The sequence below is a fragment of the Oncorhynchus masou genome, chromosome 24 (genome assembly GCF_036934945.1).
Source record: "Oncorhynchus masou masou isolate Uvic2021 chromosome 24, UVic_Omas_1.1, whole genome shotgun sequence".
Lineage (NCBI taxonomy): Eukaryota > Metazoa > Chordata > Actinopteri > Salmoniformes > Salmonidae > Oncorhynchus > Oncorhynchus masou.
Window position 1 is genome coordinate 21585881 of NC_088235.1, and position 18564 is coordinate 21604444.

The 18564-nt window shown below is 38.9% G+C and overlaps 1 protein-coding gene across 1 annotated transcript; it reads left to right on the forward strand.

The window, feature by feature from the left end:
- Window positions 1-831: 831 nt before the first annotated feature.
- LOC135511906 (PHD finger protein 10-like) lies at window positions 832-18200 on the forward strand. The gene is made up of 12 exons (XM_064933426.1): window positions 832-1216; window positions 6563-6669; window positions 6983-7113; window positions 7369-7452; window positions 7602-7726; window positions 10296-10445; window positions 11148-11257; window positions 11357-11501; window positions 11677-11802; window positions 16787-16895; window positions 17081-17269; window positions 17871-18200. The coding sequence occupies exons 1-12, from the start codon at window positions 1148-1150 to the stop codon at window positions 17951-17953; spliced, it is 1428 nt and encodes a 475-aa protein (XP_064789498.1). The 5' UTR covers window positions 832-1147; the 3' UTR covers window positions 17954-18200.
- The last annotated feature ends 364 nt before the right edge of the window (window positions 18201-18564 follow it).

The following is an 18564-nucleotide window of genomic DNA, read 5'->3' on the forward strand; positions in this document are numbered from 1 at the left end:
ACACACCCATCACAACTGCTGCTACAAGTGTTAAGATTGCTAAATACTGCACAATTTAAAAAACATTCACCACCCTATCCCCCTTCCCCAAAACACGTGTTACTATTGGACTATAAATTGTGCCTTCTTGTATTATACTTATGCTAAAATGTGTATTCTATTCTACTGAGCCATTTACTTTGTTCATATTGTAGCGACCCGCACAGACAGCTGTGTGTTATGTGTTAGGCTAGGAGGTGGTTGTGTTGTACTGACCAGTACCCGGTGTTCGCGGGGTCCGACATGTCAATCAACCTGCTATCTGCCAATCACGGGAATGCCTGGAATGTTCTGATGCCGGGCATCCTGGTGGTTGGCGGAGTGGCGTGGAGGGGGGTTGGGCAGGGGGGTGGAGCATTGGAAGTTAAGACCAGGTTCAGCCTTTATTCTCTCTCTCTTACGTCTGGGCTTCCCAAGAGAATGTCACGATTGGCTTGTGGGTTATCTGTCATCTTTTTGGCGTGTGCTACGGCCCAAACAGTAGCCTGTGTAAAGTTGGTTTAATAAACCGTCAATTCGCAAACTCAAGCCTCTGTCTGGACAATTGTTCATTTATGATCTAGTCAGGTCATTACAATATTATCTTTTATTTTTGTTGCATTGACAAGAAGGAACCTGCAAGTTAAGCATTTCGTTGGAGGTGTGTATCATGTGCATCCTGACGAATAAAACAAAAAACACAATTTTAATCTATCAAAACTGTTTAACCAATCACAGTTCGCTGATGATGCACCCACTTATTTCGCCACGCCCGCTTTCCGCGTATGCGGTGACCCATACTTGGTTGTTATTAGTTACCAAATCACCAAGTCATAATTATGGATATACCCCGCGAATTACTACAATTTAATTTCTTAAATTGAAAATTTAAACATAACCTCAACCACACTGCAAACCTTGTGCCGAACTCTTAAATGAAGACCTCAAAGCACATTTTTATTTTCATGAATTTGTACGATGTAGCCTATGTTGGCAAACATGTATTCCCCATCCAAAGACTTGCTTTACCGCCACTTGAAGGAGATTTGTTCCTTGTCTCTGTTTCCAGTCGGTAACATTATTATCCTGGTGTGCATCTCTGAAGCAAGCAGCACAGTAACCGCTAAACATGGCTACTGTTTTCCCAACCAGACCTTGCGATAGCAACCCTGCAACCCCGGGAGCTCAGTCTGTAAAGGTAAACTTGGCAAATATATCGGATCAGAAATACCAGTATAACGTTACACATTGCTGGCCACATACATATTGTGTTGAAGACACAACAGGCTAAGGTAGCTAACGTTAGTTAGCTGAGAACACAACTGTTTAATTCAACCTACTGCCGTTTCGCTAGTTAAATACAATTGATAGCAATCTAGCTGTTGTGGGTCGATGTGTTCTAACTTTTGTGTCGTCGTTAGTTAACGACTAGACAGTTTACGGTACTAGCTAGCCATAACGTTACCTGAATTTACTTAGCTAGCATAGCATCTAGCATCTTAGCTGTTTAGTACTGTCAGCGTATCATTGTTTACCGAGGTATAGACAGTTTTCAAGTTGGATATTCGCGCGTTCAAACCTCCAAATATTCGTTTATTCGAAAAATTGCGCACAACATTGCACGGGAATTATTTACACGATTTGGACATCCATTCGCTTTCCAAAGCGAATAAACATGTGGAAATGTGAGCAGCATTCTGTATTCCTAGTTGAATTAGTTAGGGAGCGTAAATAAACTTTTTTTTACATTCAAATTTCAATAGCATGTGACCTACTTGACTCAAACAAGTTTCATAATGTCCACTGACTTCCATTCTTTCTATATTGCACACACTCCAGTTTGTCCATTTTCATCTCACATGATTTTACATGAATGTTAAAACATTTAAAATGTCAATAGCTCCTTGGTCATGTGCCCTACTGACTTCAAACAAGGTGCAGAATGTACACTGACTATCCTTCTATATTGCACACTCTTGTTTGTGTACTGTAAAATCACTCGATGTAATGTACATTTTTGATAGTTTTAAATTTCAATAGCTCCTTGGTCATGTCAATTACACACCTAAGAAGTGTGCAGTGGATATACATCCATTGCATAACCTCTAGTTATGTATCTTCTATATTGTTGTACATTAATATTAGTTTGACAATTTGGGGGTTCAGTCCAGTGTTGTTTACCCTTTTCTTTAATATTTATCTACAATAATTGGTAGTTCTAAATACTTATTTTCCCTGTTTTTATTTTATTTTACCATAGTATTTAACAGCGGTACACAATAGGAGAGAGACAGATAATATCTCCTTTCATCGTTAATATCAACCATAAAGGGCAAAGTATGAGATTCATGCTATTCATTGTCCGAATCAGGGATGAGAGTGAGCTAGTAAGGTAGGCTGCAGTGGGTTTGCTGGTCAATACATATACTGAACATGTGACCACAGTAATGGTGGCCAGTATATCAATGAATAAACATTTAATATTGACAAATTACACAGAAATTGTATACCTTTAATCTTTTCCAACATGTCAACAGACACTTAACTTCAATTAAGTATGACACATTTCACCGTGTTAACTTTATCCCTGGTTGATGTACATGTCAGAGCCTCTTCAGTGTGGATAGGATATAGCATACATTTTCAACAACAGACTGCACTTCCAGTTTGTGTTCTTTACTCTGTTGAACTCTGTTGTCTTCGTTCCTAGGCACAGCACATGGAATCTCAATTGGCATGCAAAACATTCAATCAAAACAAAACAACTTGTAACATGTTATAAATAATATCAAATATCAATGCAGTATGACGAATTAGCCATCCATTGTCTTATATCATAAATGGTCTTACATGCCGTCACTGTTGTCAAAACTGTTGTCAAAAGATTATAAACATGTTAAATAAAGTTACTAACCCAGTCAGTCTTTGGGCCACATCCAGGTTCTTTATCAGTGGCACACATGCAACAAAATGCTAATTAATTACTTAAAAATCATACGATGTGATTTTCTGGATTTTTGTTTTAGATTCCGTCTCTCACAGTTGAAGTGTACCTATGATAAAAATGACAGACCTCCACATGCTTTGTAAGTAGGAAAACCTGCAAAATCGGCAGTGTATCAAATACTGTTCTCCCCACTGTATATGCCTTGTTAGGGAGATTAAGTATCATACATAAGGTGTTATGTAGTCAAAGTGTCTTATTGCTGACAATACTGTGTTTACGTGATGACACAGTCACTATTTACTTAAGTGACATAAGGACCGTAAATATTCAAGTGTACATCAGAAACATTCAACTCCAATTCCAGTTATCTACAAAGTGATATTACATGTCCTTAGACTTGGTTAGGTGCACATCTAATGTACTTCTATGTTCATCCTTGACACTGTATGACATTTTTTACACTATTTTAAGAATTGTGATAAAAAAAATGCTTATTGTCATGTTATGACGACCATTTATTACCTCACCCACAAGCATTTGTGGGGCTGCAGAGTTTTAAACTGAATTGGAGAAGGAGAGAGGACTTTTTGTCTGTAGACCTCACAACCGCAACCACCACCTCGCAATTGTTTCTTTGCCACAGCGCTGTGACCAGCTTAATGGACAACATGACAACTGTCACAGTACCATGCAGCTGTATGCCAACGACAAAGGACAGTTATACTGGGACGGCAGCGTAGCCTAGTGGTTAGAGTAGTGGTAACCGAGAGGTTGCAAGTTCAAATCCCCGAGGTGACAAAGTACAAATCTGTCGTTCTGCCCCTGAACAAGGCAGTTAACCCACTGTTCCTAGGCCGTCATTGAAAATAAGAATTTGTTCATAACTCACTTGCCTAGTTAAATAAAGGTAAAATACAATAAATAAAAAAATGTGTATTTCCAAAAACATGACAATAACTATTACAAACAACAGCAAGTATTGCATGGAGTGCATAAGGATGACCAGTGTACAAGCAAACATCTTTATTTTCTATTTTTAGAGGCAATTGAGTCCGGTACCTCTGGACCAGAACCAGGTTATTCTCCAGTGCTGTGACCCTAATCAAAAGAAAAGTCCTGAAATAGTGATGACTCTACTGTCAGTACAATAGCATCCCCCTCTACAGTCCATATCCCACAGCTGACTTAACATTTACCATTTCACTGAGCTGTAGTATTTCTTTATTAACATACAGCTGTGAAAGTGTTTTTCAGCTCCCATTAAGAGTTTTATGCTGCATAGTCAAAATAAACAGAACTCGTTAGTAGTACACATTTTTGTACCAGGGAAAATTTGGCTTTCACTTGAAATGACTTACCAGAGTCACACAAAAAACTTTGTCTTTGATATTTCAACAAAGTAAGGACAAAAACCCTTTTAGACCGACAAGCTAAGAAGGCTATGGATATGGGAATCTCAGTTGTCATGGATCTTGGGGCGTCTACAGCTAGTGGGCTCTCATGGTTCTTGGAGTGTAGACAAATGGTAGAAGGTGAGAGGGTGTTATGAAATGGGAGTGGGGTGGCGTGGTGCTTATAACATAATGACACCTGACTGGAGCTAGACTGAAAAGGCATCAATACCGTCCACTCAGCAGGACCTGAGAAAGCAAGAAACTGGAGACATTTTATACCCGACCATAAGACTTACTAAAATGATAACGTTGACTCTGAATTTCAACCGTTACACAGTCATCGACTATCCTATTGAAGCTTGAGGACTGTTAGAAAGGAGTCTAGGGACCATCAAATATCCTGCGATGTGAGATTGTAATGTCCTGGAAGGGTTTGAGCGTACAAGGGGGTCTATCGGTCAGATACTCTTTTTCTCCAAATTACTTCTGAGTGTGGGTCTCAGGCTTACAGATTTAAGTCTAATAGCATGAGATGAAAGTAGACGCACATCAAAGTGTGCGATTTATGAAGGCATAGTCAGTGGACATTCTGAACCTTTTTTGAGATCATTAGGTCACATGACCAAGGAGCTATTGAAATTTTACATTTGGAAAAATTCATGTAAAAACGTGTGAGATGAAAATCGACAAAGTAAAGGGTGTGCGATATGTAGGCCCATTGAGTGGAGACTGAACCTTGTTTGAAATCAGTAGGTCACATGACCAAGAAGCTATTGAAATTCAAAAATATAAATAAATAATTTAAAATAGTGCGAGAAGTAACACACATTGTGTGTGTGCAACGTGTGTCTATGCCATCGGGTTTTTTAGGAGTAATGGTTAAAGAGCTATCGAAATTTGAAAAATGTGATTTGTCACTATGTTGACGGTCCCTAACTGCTGTTGGTGGACGTAAGGAAAGCTACAGGCGAATATCCGTCGAATATCCAACCTGAAACTGTCTTGACCTCTGCTCATTGTTTTTGTTTGCATCGTACATTGTGCATGTGTCGTTAGACCACAGTCCAAATCCAATGCTCTCTGTTTTTCCTCTAGGAATGCCTAAATCAGATTGTGATAACAATTATTGGTATACAGTCTGAAACAAAACACAGCAAAAACTTGAAGTGTCCTTTATTTTTTATTTAATTAGACAAGTCAGTTAACAACAAATGATTACTTACAATGACGACCTATCAAAAAGCAAAAGTCCTCCCGTGCTGGGATTTAAATTATAGGACAAAACACACATCACGACAAGAGCCACCACAACATAAAGAGAGACCTAAGACAACTTAGCATGGCAGCAGCACGAAACATTATTGGGCACAAACAACAGCAAGGGCAAGAAGGTAGAGAGAACAATACATCACGCGAATAAGCCACAACTGTCAGAGTGTCCATGATTTGAGTCTTTGAATGAAGAGATGGAGATAAAACAGTCCTGTTTGAGTGTTTTTTGCAGTTAACGTTAGCTGTTGCCAACTGAAAATAGGAGAGACCCAGGGATGGGGTTACAATGCAGAATGTTTAATACAAGTACATTTTAATTTACTCTTCCTGTGCTGTTGGTACTTAATTTGGTCGAAATTGGAGACAAAATATCCGCAGGAAAGTGTTATTTACCCGACTTTGTGCCAAAGAACATAAGAAAAACCATGTAAACACCTCCAATACTTTGGTTAGTATGCATTTGTCGCGTGCATGTACTTCCATCTTGTGCACGTGCGATGTGTCATGAGCAAACAAATCTTGTTTGCCACAAACTCGCGTCTTGAATTCGTTTAATAATGATTTCCTGTGGATATTTTGTCTTACATTTTGACTAGCTGATGGACCAACCCCATGGACAATCGGCAGAGTAAGTTCAAATATAATTTTATTCATCATTTGTGACAGACAAGCGATGTTTAGTGGTTTCTATGTATATGTGCATGCCTTTTGCTGTACACAGTGGAAGGCAATCGGGCTACCTCTAGGCCAGCTTTATCGAATGAGAGGGGGGAATGGTGCTTGCTGGATCGACACAACAGAGGAAATTAACTCACCCCTTGAGATCTGAAAACATCCCGAAAACATTATTTTTGGAGAAAACTATTAACTTTAACAAGTAGAAATAGTTCAGGTGTTTTGTGTATTCTAACAGTATTGGCTATCATTTTAGGATGACATCGAGGAAGTGTCCAATGATGGCAGTCAAGCTCCAAAAAGACAGCGCATGGGTTCAGGTGACAGTTCCAGAAGTTGCGATACCTTCAGTCAGGAACTTGGGTATGTGGTCAGTTTGTATCTGAAGGCGTAGTTTGAAATATTTTCATCACTACTTCCTAATGGACCATGTCCAATCCCCATTACAAACACTTTGGCTGCTTTTACACAGGCAGTGCAATTCTGATATTTTTTCCACTAATTGGTCTTTTGACAAATCAGATAATTTCACATCAGATCTGCTTGGTCAAAAATATCATAATTGGGCTGCCTGTCTAAACGCAGCCTACGTGTCCAATAACATTGAGTCCGTCTTTCAAACAGGCTTAATACTTCTACCCTGCTCTTAACTTTTCAGTCATATGTGTTTCCCCAGGCCCACATACTTCTCAGCAGAAAATCTGACCGAGTACAGGTGGCCGTCAGACGGTAGTGGGGAGTACTATATGTTACAAGAACAAGTCAGTGAATATCTGGGAGTCACTTCATTCAAGCGAAAATATCCAGGTAATGTGACTAAATGTTCGGCTTGTATGGTGTAGTAGGATCATTGCGTGTCAATTTGATTATTAGGCTAGTAGTCTTGTTATAGCCTATCTGTAGATCATACGGGTCTCTGACTAACCATGCCTTATCTCAATGGAAATAAGCCTCTAGGTTTGATTGTTTTTATCCTCAATCATTAATGTTGTCTCTGGCTGGAGCAGTCTACTACTTTTAATTACCCAATCAATTCAATCAATCAATCAATTCTTCTTTTAGATTTGGAAAGGAGAGACCTCTCCCACAAGGAGAAGCTATATCTGAGGGAGCAAAATGTCATCACAGAGACACAGTGCACATTGGGTGAGAAGTGAAAAACATGGAATTGTTGCGTAATCAGGAAGAGCTTAGAGTTCAGCATAAACCACCAGGGCCTCAAGCCTCACCAAGAGTTGTTTTGGGGAATTGGGCTACTCGTGAATACAATAATTAATTGTAAATATTTTTTTCAGGCTTGACTGCTTTACGAAGTGATGAAGTGATTGATTTGATGATGAAGGAGTACCCAGGAAAACATGCTGAGTATTCTGTAATCCTCCAAGAGAGGGAGCGCCAGAGGATAACAGAAGAGTACTCTGTAAGCACTCTGTTCAGAGAGTATCACTATGTTAGTACTCTGTTCAGAGTACCACTAACGTTAGTACTCAAGGTAGTATGCTCAGCAACATTGACATATTAATTGATGCAAAGTAAGCTTTGTGTTTGCAGATTTCTATATCTTGTTACAGAAGTCTTGGACTTGAGTTCCCTGAATATTTTATATATAAATAATATTTGTGCAACTCAAGCCAAGACTTCTGTGTATGCGTGTGTATTTTTATATATTTGGGGAACTCAAGTCCAATTGTATTTTTTATTTTTTGTATACTCTACCGTTCAAAAGTGTGGGGTCACTTAGAAATATCCTTGTTTTTGAAAGAAAATAGTTTTTTCGTCCATTAAAATAACATAAAATTGATCAGAAATACAGTGTAGACATTGTTCATGTTGTAAATGGATATTGTAGCTGTAAATGGCTGATTTTTATGGAATATCTACATAGGTGTACAGAGGCCCATTATCAGCAACCATCACACCTGTGTTCCAAAGGCACGTTGTGTTAGCTAATCCAAGTTTATCATTTTAAAGCGCTAATTGATCATTAGGAAACACTTTTGCAATTATGTTAGCACAGCTGAAGACTGTTGTCCTGATTAAAGAAGCAATAAAACTGGCTTTCTTTACACTCATTGAGTATCTGCAGCATCAGCATTTGTGGGTTCCATTACAGGCTTAAAATGGCCAGAATCCAAGAACTTTCTTCTGAAACTTGTCAGTTTATTCTTGTTCTGAGAAATGAAGGCTATTCCATGTGAGAAATTGCCAAGAAACTGAAGATCTCGTACAACGCTGTGTACTACTCCCTTCACAGAACAGCGCAAACAAGCTCTAACCAGAATAGAAAGAGAGGTGGGAGGCCCCGGTGCACAACTTAGCAAGAGGACATGTACATTAGTGTCTAGTTTGAGAAACAGATGCTTCACAAGTCCTCAACTGGCAGCTTCATTAAATAGTACCCGCAAAACACCAATCTCAACGTCAACAGTGACGAGGCGACTCTGGGATGCTGGCCTTCTAGGCAGAGTTGCAAAGAAAAAGCCATATTTCAGACTGGCCAATAAAAATAAAAGATTAAGATGGGCAAAAGAACACAGACACTGGACAGAGGAACTCTGCCTCGAAGGCCAGCATCCCGGATTCGCCTCTACACTGTTGATGTTGAGACTGGTGTTTTGCGGGTAATATTTAACGAAGCTGCCAGGATGGTTGCTAATAATGTGCCAGTAGATATTCTGTTTAAAAAATCAGCCGTTTCCAGCTACAACAGTCATTTACAACATCAACACGGTCTACACTGTATTTCTGATCAATTTGATGCTATTTTAATGGACCAAAAATTAGCTTTTCTTTCAAAAACAAGATGCGGTAAAAAGGAAACTGCACACAGCTTTTGATAGTATCACTGATCTTTAATAAGCTTACGTAACGACCTCACGGCCTTCGTCAGAGCTTTTGTGAGTAAAAAAAATAATTGCACCCTTATGTAGACCACCCACCCACATCCGTTCCACGCATCAAAAGGGGTTGGAGGCGAAGGAAAACAAATAAGTGCTACCAAATATAACAATATGCATTTCGTAAATATTCAAATAAAGTGTGTAAATAAGACGTATTAAACACGTCTGTTAAACCACAATGAGGACATAGACCTACCAAGCAAGTTTCCATTAATCATTGGGTACATCGTACGAAAAACATCAGAGTAATCTGAAATAGGGGCATCATTCATGTTCAAATTTACAACATAACACACGTAGGCATTTCATCATTAAGACCTTTAGGAAATCATGTCTGCAGGGTGAAAATCCCAAAACATTCCTTTTTACTCAGAGTATTATTGATATCACCTCCCATGTCTGATATCTTAACTTTCTCTATTCCACAAAATCTAAAGGTAGAAATGTCATGTTTTAGGTCATTAAAATGTACTTATGTTCACAGATTCTCTGTTTGAGAGAACGAGAGGTTTTACCTACATAGCACAGCCCACATGGACATTTAATAATGTAATTTATTTGGAACCGTTTTCCTGTATGTGGGTGGCAGAAATATTCACACTTCATGATATTGTTGCACTGTGCGCATCCTCTGCATTTATAGCTACCATTTGGAAGAGGGTGTAAAAGAACCTGGCTGAAATGTATTTTTTGGCTGGCAATTGACATGAACCAATTTATCGCGTAAATTGCAACCTGTCCTATACACAATAAGTGGTGGATTTTTACATTTTAAATTGTGGACCCCATCAATGTTCCATTCGTTTGGAGGGAATATTCATCATCAAACCTGAAATAGCTGTAGGTCAAAACATATTCAGCCAGCTCTAGAATAAAGTTTGTTGGTGGATATTCGTTAGTATCTCTGTCTCCCAAATAGTGAGTTCGGCTGCCAGCCCCCCCACATGGGGAATGCTGGTATATAGACTCTCAACATCTAATGTGACCAAAAACAAGGACAACTCCTGAACTGTATTTTCATTTAAAGTTGACATGGTTATTCAATATGTTGTTGGTAAGTTTTTATTCAATTTTTTTTTTATCTCCTAGAAAATGCAGCAACAAAGGCCTCAGAAGGTTGAAGCCAGTAAAGTGCCAGAGTACATACAGAAAGCTGCCAAGAAAGCTGCTGAGTTCAACAGTAACTTCAACAGGGAAAGGATGGAAGAGAGAAGGGCCTATTTTGACCTTCAGACACATGTACGTTAATTCCATGAATAAAGACATATAGCTCCATTAGTCTTTTGTGTTTATAAGAACTCCCTTGCCATGTTTGAGTAGATCCACCGAGTGTACGAGGCATTAGGAACACTTGTTCTTTCCTGGACATTGACTAACCAGGTGAATCCAGGTGAAAGCTATAATCCCTTATTGTTATCACTTGTTAAATCCACTTCAATCAGTGCAGATGAAGACATGTTGAATAAGGATTTTTAAGCCTTGACACAATTGAGACATGGATTGTGTATGTGTGCCATTCAGAGGGTGAATAGACTAGACAAAATATTTAAGTGCCTTTGAATGGGGTATGGTAGCAGGTACCATGCACACTGGTTGGTGTCAACTGCAATGCTGCTGGATTTTTCACACTCATCAGTTTCCCATGTGTATCAAGAATGGTCCACCACTCAAAGGACATCCTGCCAACTTGACCCAACTGCGGGAATCATTGGAGTCAACATGGGCCGGCATCCCTGTGGAACATTTTTGACAGTTTGTGGAGTCCATGCCCTGACAAATTGAGACTGTTCTAAGGGGAAAAGGGGGTGTAACTCAATATTAGGAAGGTGTTCCTAATTTTTTGTACACTCAGTGTGTATTGGTACATTCATTAACTGTATTATCTATGTGGAGTTGAACTTGCAATTGAAGGAGTAAAAGTTTCAACTAACTTTCTAACAGATTATCCAAGTACCCCAAGGGAGGTATAAAGTCCTTCCTCCAGAGAGAACCAAGACTGGACCCTATCCAGTGGCCCTCATCCCTGGACAGTTCCAGGACTACTACAAAAGGTAAGGTTCACTAACCAAAAACTAGTCTCCTGAATGCAGGTCCTGACCTCTAAAGATATTTGAGTAGCTGATAAATTGATGTTCCTGTGTTTGATACAGGTACTCTCCCAACGAGCTGCGCTACTTGCCCCTGAACACAGCCCTGTTCGAGCCCCCCCTGGACCCAGAGCTGCCTGCCCTGGACAGTGATGGGGACTCGGACCATGCAGATGACATCAAGGGAGAAGAGGGCAAGAAAAATTCGGTAAGGAACTGGATCCTTGAACTGGTTTTATACAATTCACTTGATTTCAGAGCTAGAGATGCAAAGACATGTTGTATTGTATTACCAGTAAATGCCTAGAGATGCTCTGTAAGTTGATTCAATGTAAGCTCTTTTGCAGCTTGCTTGAATAGTAAGAACTGAATTGTGTCTACAGGACAGCTCATCTGGAAACACCTCAGATGGGGACAGTCAGGACAGTGGAGTGCAGTCAAAGGGCAAGGCCAAGGACAGGACTGCCACCCCACGCCCCAACCAACACAAATCTGTCCCTGGGTACAAGGTAGAAGAAAAAAGCCCCTGACATTCTTCAACAGCACTTCTCTTGCCTTTCCCCTTCTCTACTACCCTTTCCAGATTCTTCAGCACTTTCAATAGAGAGACTCTCCTTTGTTTTCTGGCCCTGTCACTTCTCTCACACACATACTCCACCAGGTGGCAATAGTTCTTATTTGGGGCAACACTCAAGTCTGTGGACTTGTTCTGCCTTCCTTCATTCACTTGGTCCAGTTTGCTACTGATGGTTCCATGTCAACCATATGGTTAAAAATACTAATGGTTCCAGATCAACCATATAGTTAAAATACTGATGGTTCCAGATCAACCATATAGTTAAAATACTGATGGTTCCAGATCAACCGTATAGTTAAAATACTGATGGTTCCATGTCAACCGTATGGTTAAAATACTGATGGTTCCAGATCAACCGTATGGTTAAAATACTGATGGTTCCATGTCAACCGTATGGTTAAAATACTGATGGTTCCATGTCAACCGTATGGTTAAAATACTGATGGTTCCATGTCAACCGTATGGTTAAAATACTGATGGTTCCAGATCAACCGTATGGTTAAAATACTGATGGTTCCAGATCAACCGTATGGTTAAAATACTGATGGTTCCAGATCAACCGTATGGTTAAAATACTGATGGTTCCAGATCAACCGTATGGTTAAAATACTGATGGTTCCAGATCAACCGTATGGTTAAAATACTGATGGTTCCAGATCAACCATATGGTTAAAATACTGATGGTTCCAGATCAACCGTATGGTTAAAACCAATGATTTATATACAGTATATACACTAGAGGACTTAACATAAAAAAGTATAAAAACATTGTCCTTAAAGCTAGAATCCTTAATTGAAACAATAAAAAAGCATACACCTTGTCTCTGTTTTGTTAAAGTCTGAGGGATGGGCCTGGAGAAATGTAACCTCTCTCAAATTCAGAGACAGAACTATGGATGCAAGGACTGACCATCCATTATACCAAACGTATAGTTTTAACCATTTTGAGGCTATACAGTGTTCAAATTGTATTGGTCACATACACATATTTAGCAGATGTTATTGCAGGAGTAGGAACACAAGCATTTCGCTAACTCCAACAATGCAGTAATATCTAACAATACACACCTAAAAGTAAAATAATACAATGAAGAAATATATAAATATTAGGACAAGCAATGTCGGAGTGGCATTGACTAAAATACAGTAGAATAGAATACTGTATGTAAACATTAAAGTGAGCAGGGATTACATGTCTATGTTTATAGGGCAGGATCCTCTAAGGTGCAGGATTGAGTAACCGGGTGGTACCCGGCTAGTGATGGCTTTTTAACTGTCTGATGGCCTTGAGATTGAAGCTGTTTTTCAGTCTCTTGGTCACAGTTACTTTGTTTACAATTTACTTTGTTTACAAACATTGGAGTAAAACAAGCTTCTATTTTGGGTATTGATGGTGGACAACAGTTGAACTAAGCTCATGAGGCATTTATAAATGATTTTCTTCAAAAATCAATGGGTATAGATAATTAATTGAAATCCCAAAATTGATGTATCTACTAAGGATTCTAGCTTTAAGGTATTATTATTTTGTGAAAGTACTGTTACGTTCCCTGCTACAATAACAACAACAACAACATATTTACATGTAATTTTGTCCTTAACATTTTAATTGAAATACTGTGGAATTCCTATGGAAGACTGCTTCTTCTGGGCAGTGCCAATATGGTTGACTGGTGACATCAAAGCCTCTCATTGGCCAAAACATAGCATCAGCAATCCAGGGTTTATATACATCATTGGTTGAAACACTGATGGTTCTATATCAGACTTTATAAGCAATAACATTTTGGAGTAGTTCTGTCACATCTGGAACTTTTTCTTCACAGCACTTTCAATTGGTCCTGAAGACTTGTACATTTTTCACTGTATTCTTTGAATGTCTTAATATACCTCTTTTCTGTCTACATGGCAACAGACTAATTAAAGGGATAGTTCACCCAAATTACAAAATGAAATTGGTTTCCTTAACCTGTAAGCAGTATATGGACAAGGTATGACAGCGATCCATGCTTTGGTTTTGTTTCCATGGCATTGTTTCCACATTTTAGCATTTGTGGCACAAATCCATTTAAAGTCATGGGACCGATTTTTATTAGCTTTTTCATGTTCAAATAATTTATAAGTGACTTCATGGAACTTTACAATACATTTCTGATGATTTGGGCGTGATGTGTGAAAAATGCTATTATCAGTCCCATGACTTGAAGCGGCTTTGTGTCACAAATGCTAAAACATTAGCATTTGGAAACGGTTCCTTTGGAAACGAAACCAAAGCGTGGATGGTTGTCATACCCTGTCCATAGACTGTTTAAAGGGTAAGGAAACCAATATATCATTTGGATGAACTATCCCTTTGAGACATGTAAGCAGATATATTTGTCTGTTAGATTAATTATTTTTAAACCACACAGTATTTCTTGTTATGATACAGACTTTATAAGATGCATCCATTTTATTTAGTAGTAGCACCTCAACTACAGTATTACTTGAGTGTTTTGAACGTTTTATAATTCAAGTTGTCAGTACTTTTAATGCAGTATTCTGCAGTTGTTTGAAATAACCTTACATACTGTTCTTTGTTTGAGACTGGAGAACACAATGTTACTCTGCCAGAGGCCTGTTAACACTTTCTATATGTTGGCTTTTAATTTATTTTTTTTTACTTTCGATTGCCTCTGAAAGTTATTGTTGGGTTCAGGTAGGAGTATGGCTTTTCTGGGATCAACATGATCTACCTTCTGGTAATTTACTCTCTGTCTTACTGCAAGGCAACATGGGAGATTAATAAAAGTTAGTTTGCTAAGAATGACAGCAAGAGCAGTAAGGCCAAATGTAGCATGACTGGTATTACTACACTACATCCGGATGTGATCATTGATTGCTGTGGAGTGTTCATAACTTTCCACAGGGATTGATTTGTCTGTTAACTTTCCAATCAGCATGTTTCCAAAGGGAATTTTAATAATTTATTAACAAGCCAAACTTTAGAAGTTTAAACATTTATTGTTAGTATGTAATGCATACAAATAAACTATATGGCTTAGATGTGTTCAGATTTTATCACTAACTTTCTAATCGGCGCTCATTGAATTTAAGGCTAAAGTCAATACAGTACTTGCAGAATAATTACATAGCTATAGATAACATGGCCTTAAAGTTGACTTTATTATAATTTTAATGCAAGTTAGAGTTCAGGAGCTGTACAACATTTTTATTTATTTTCATACTGATAATGATATGAATATCCTTGGTTGGCACTACACTGCAGGGGTAGCCATCTGAATCCTAACACAAAATCTGTATTTATTTTCATACTGATAATGATATGAATATCCTTAGTTGGCACTACACTGCAGGGGTAGCCATCTGAATCCTAACACAAAATCTGTATTTATTTTCATACTGATAATGATATGAATATCCTTGGTTGGCACTACACTGCAGGGGTAGCCATCTGAATCCTAACACAAAATCTGTATTTATTTTCATACTGATAATGATATGAATATCCTTGGTTGGCACTACACTGCAGGGGTAGCCATCTGAATCCTAACACAAAATATGTATTTATTTTCATACTGATAATGATATGAATATCCTTGGTTGGCACTACACTGCAGGGGTAGCCATCTGAATCCTAACACAAAATCTGTATTTATTTTCATACTGATAATGATATGAATATCCTTGGTTGGCACTACACTGCAGGGGTAGCCATCTGAATCCTAACACAAAATATGTATTTATTTTCATACTGATAATGATATGAATATCCTTGGTTGGCACTACACTGCAGGGGTAGCCATCTGAAGCCTAACACAAAATATGTAGCCTTCTGTTCTTGTTTTGCACCAGTCAATGACAACATTTCAGGATGGCAACACCAAACGTTTGACATTTTGAATTTCCACGAACACATAGAAACCTACTTCATCCCTCATGGGCTATATCCTCCTAACTGATTGCACACTTGTCATTCCCAATATTTGTGCAGACTGTCTGCCTAAGTTGGTACAGTTTGTTAAATTTGTTCCTGACTTGTACACTTCTCTCTCTTAGAATGTCATGTCTTACATGCATGATTTGAGTGTAATGGCAAAGGTGTCATACCTTCCTTCGGATAAATATTTATCCAAGTTCAGCTGGCACCCCTCTTTCTGTGGAGAAGGATGCCAGCTAAATTAGCTGTCCTTTTATTAACTCAACTGTGTGTCTCTAACCTCCGATTCACCCTCCCACGGGTTTCGTTGTTTGTTTTAGGCTTTTACTGCTCTTATCTAATCCAATACTTTTTATGTAGGAAAACCTTTGATATGTCAGTCTTTAGACACAGTTCACCATTGAAATAAAGATTTCAAACAAATAGAATGTACAGAGATGTTTTGATTGTGTTCGCAGCACAGAGACTGTAATGAGGTAAAGAAATACCTGCAGGGAAAGAGTTTTCCTCCTGTCAGAAATCACTTTGGCTAGCTACCTTTCTATAAATGTGGGACCACAATGTGTGGAAACAGCTCGGCATCTACCGGAGGCACATTCAACTGTTTAACCTGTTATGAGCAGCTGTGGGGAACACCATGGCACATCCAAATGGATCTTAAATCAACTTGACCTCTTGGTGTTTGCCTTTGGAGATTTTGAGATCTGAGAATCATAGACTCCCAGTCCCCATGAATAGAAAGGGTTTGTGGGAGTTTCTTAAAAATGACAAGGATTTTCCTAGTCATTCTTGTTTTGGGTTGTGAAGTAAGAATCACCTAACAAGATTGGATCTATTGTGAGTAAATTCATGTATACCTCCTGTCAGGCCTTTTAGGATTTAACACCTTGTACAATGTGTGTTGCCCAGAAGCCCAGTGTCACATGGTGCACTAGGCCTGGTTGCTAAACATGATAGCATTGTTCTGTCCTTGCAGCCTAAGGTCATGCCCAATGCTATTTGTGGCATTTGCCAGAAGGGTAAGGAGTCCAACAAGGAAGGAAAGCCAGAAGCTCTCATTCACTGCACACAGTGCAAGAACAGTGGTAAGTGGAACTGCTTGTTTTTTAATTAAAACTGACAAATTGCACAGGCTTATTCATAATGACCATAAAGCCTCTAAGATATGATCAACAGAACTTAATCTGAATTGTTGGGATCACAAATTGGAATTATACAGTGTTTTGGAGAAGTGCTTTGGTGTGAGCGTTTGTGTGTGTGTCCGTCCCAGCTCACCCATCGTGCTTGGACATGGGTGAGGAGCTGGTGGGTCTGATTAAGACCTACCCGTGGCAGTGCATGGAGTGTAAGACGTGCACGGTGTGTAAGCATCCCCACCATGAGGAGGAGATGATGTTCTGTGACACGTGTGACCGGGGCTTCCACTCCTTCTGTGTGGGCCTGGACTCCATCCCTCTAGGTGAGCTCTCTCTCTGGGCCTGTTCAAATACTTTAAGGATGCATCATTCCTTCTTTCCTTGGTGAAACCTTTGTGATGGAATCGTTGCTTACACCTATCAATATGTATTCGATCAGTGATTACTTGAAAGATGGAAGGGGGAGAGTATAAAAAAAGAGAATCTCTGTCTTGCTGTTGCACTCTGTCTTTCTCTCTCATTGTAGCTTATGTTGTGTTTTATGGAGTTCTGGGGTGATTTGAATTTCTGGTTTTATGTGAAAATAACATTAATTTGCATAGCCATCTGAACTTGGTGAATAATGCTAAATTGAAATCTGTTTTTAGAGTTTTCCAAGACTGGCATTAAATAATAATTTTTTTGTGCAGTCATGAAGGGTTGTGTGTTACCTCAACTTGCTATAATTAGTGTTGCTGCGAATTAAACATCAGAAAGTTAATGTTCGGAATCTGGTCGAAATGCTTTGGAAGTGTTGAAATCAAATGTCAGAAAGTGCTGGTCTTAAATGCCTTTTAGTCTGATGGATCCCACAATGTAGTCTGCTTTCTAGCCTTTGGGTTGATGTTATGTATTACAGCTGGTCCACATCGTTTTTCTCCTCAGGTTGCTGGGTTTGTGAGTGTTGCAACAAGGAGTCCTCAACCCCCAAGAAGAAAAGAGGAAGAAAAAAAAAATCTCAAGTCTAAATCTGCACATAAAAGGATGTGATCAAATCAATAAGCTAACTGTTTTGATACTTTTTGTACTTTAGATTGTGTTAAGATTAAGTTAAGATTAAGTCCTGTGTATATCTATGGATTTACTTTGTCTTAACTATATTTGAAATGTTATTGCCACTGAAGTAAAACATTTTTTGACAGTAAATGTTTTTTAAAATGATATAACCCATGCCTGCCCTGAAGTTGTATTAAAACACAGATGATGTCCCTAAAATGCCCTTCCTGCTATTGTGCCCCAATAACTTCTCATCAAAGTAGTGCCACCTAATACTGCCTATTAATCTCTGATAAGTTACAATAGAACTCTAAATCAACCACATGTTGTTGTTGTGACATGTCTAAGAACACAGTCAATACATCCACACATACAGCAGGCACCACAATAGCTGCTCATGCGTAAGGACTGGCTTAAGTGTGACCAATTAGTCAATTGTGAAGCATCTGAACAGCTCTGTTCAGGTGAGAGCCAAAGAGATCAGTTTGCCTCTTATGGTCCCTTTGTGTCCTGGTGTGAAGTCTTATAGCAGCTGCCACATGGCGAACAGGTAGACCACACTAAGAGAGAGACGTACGCAGCT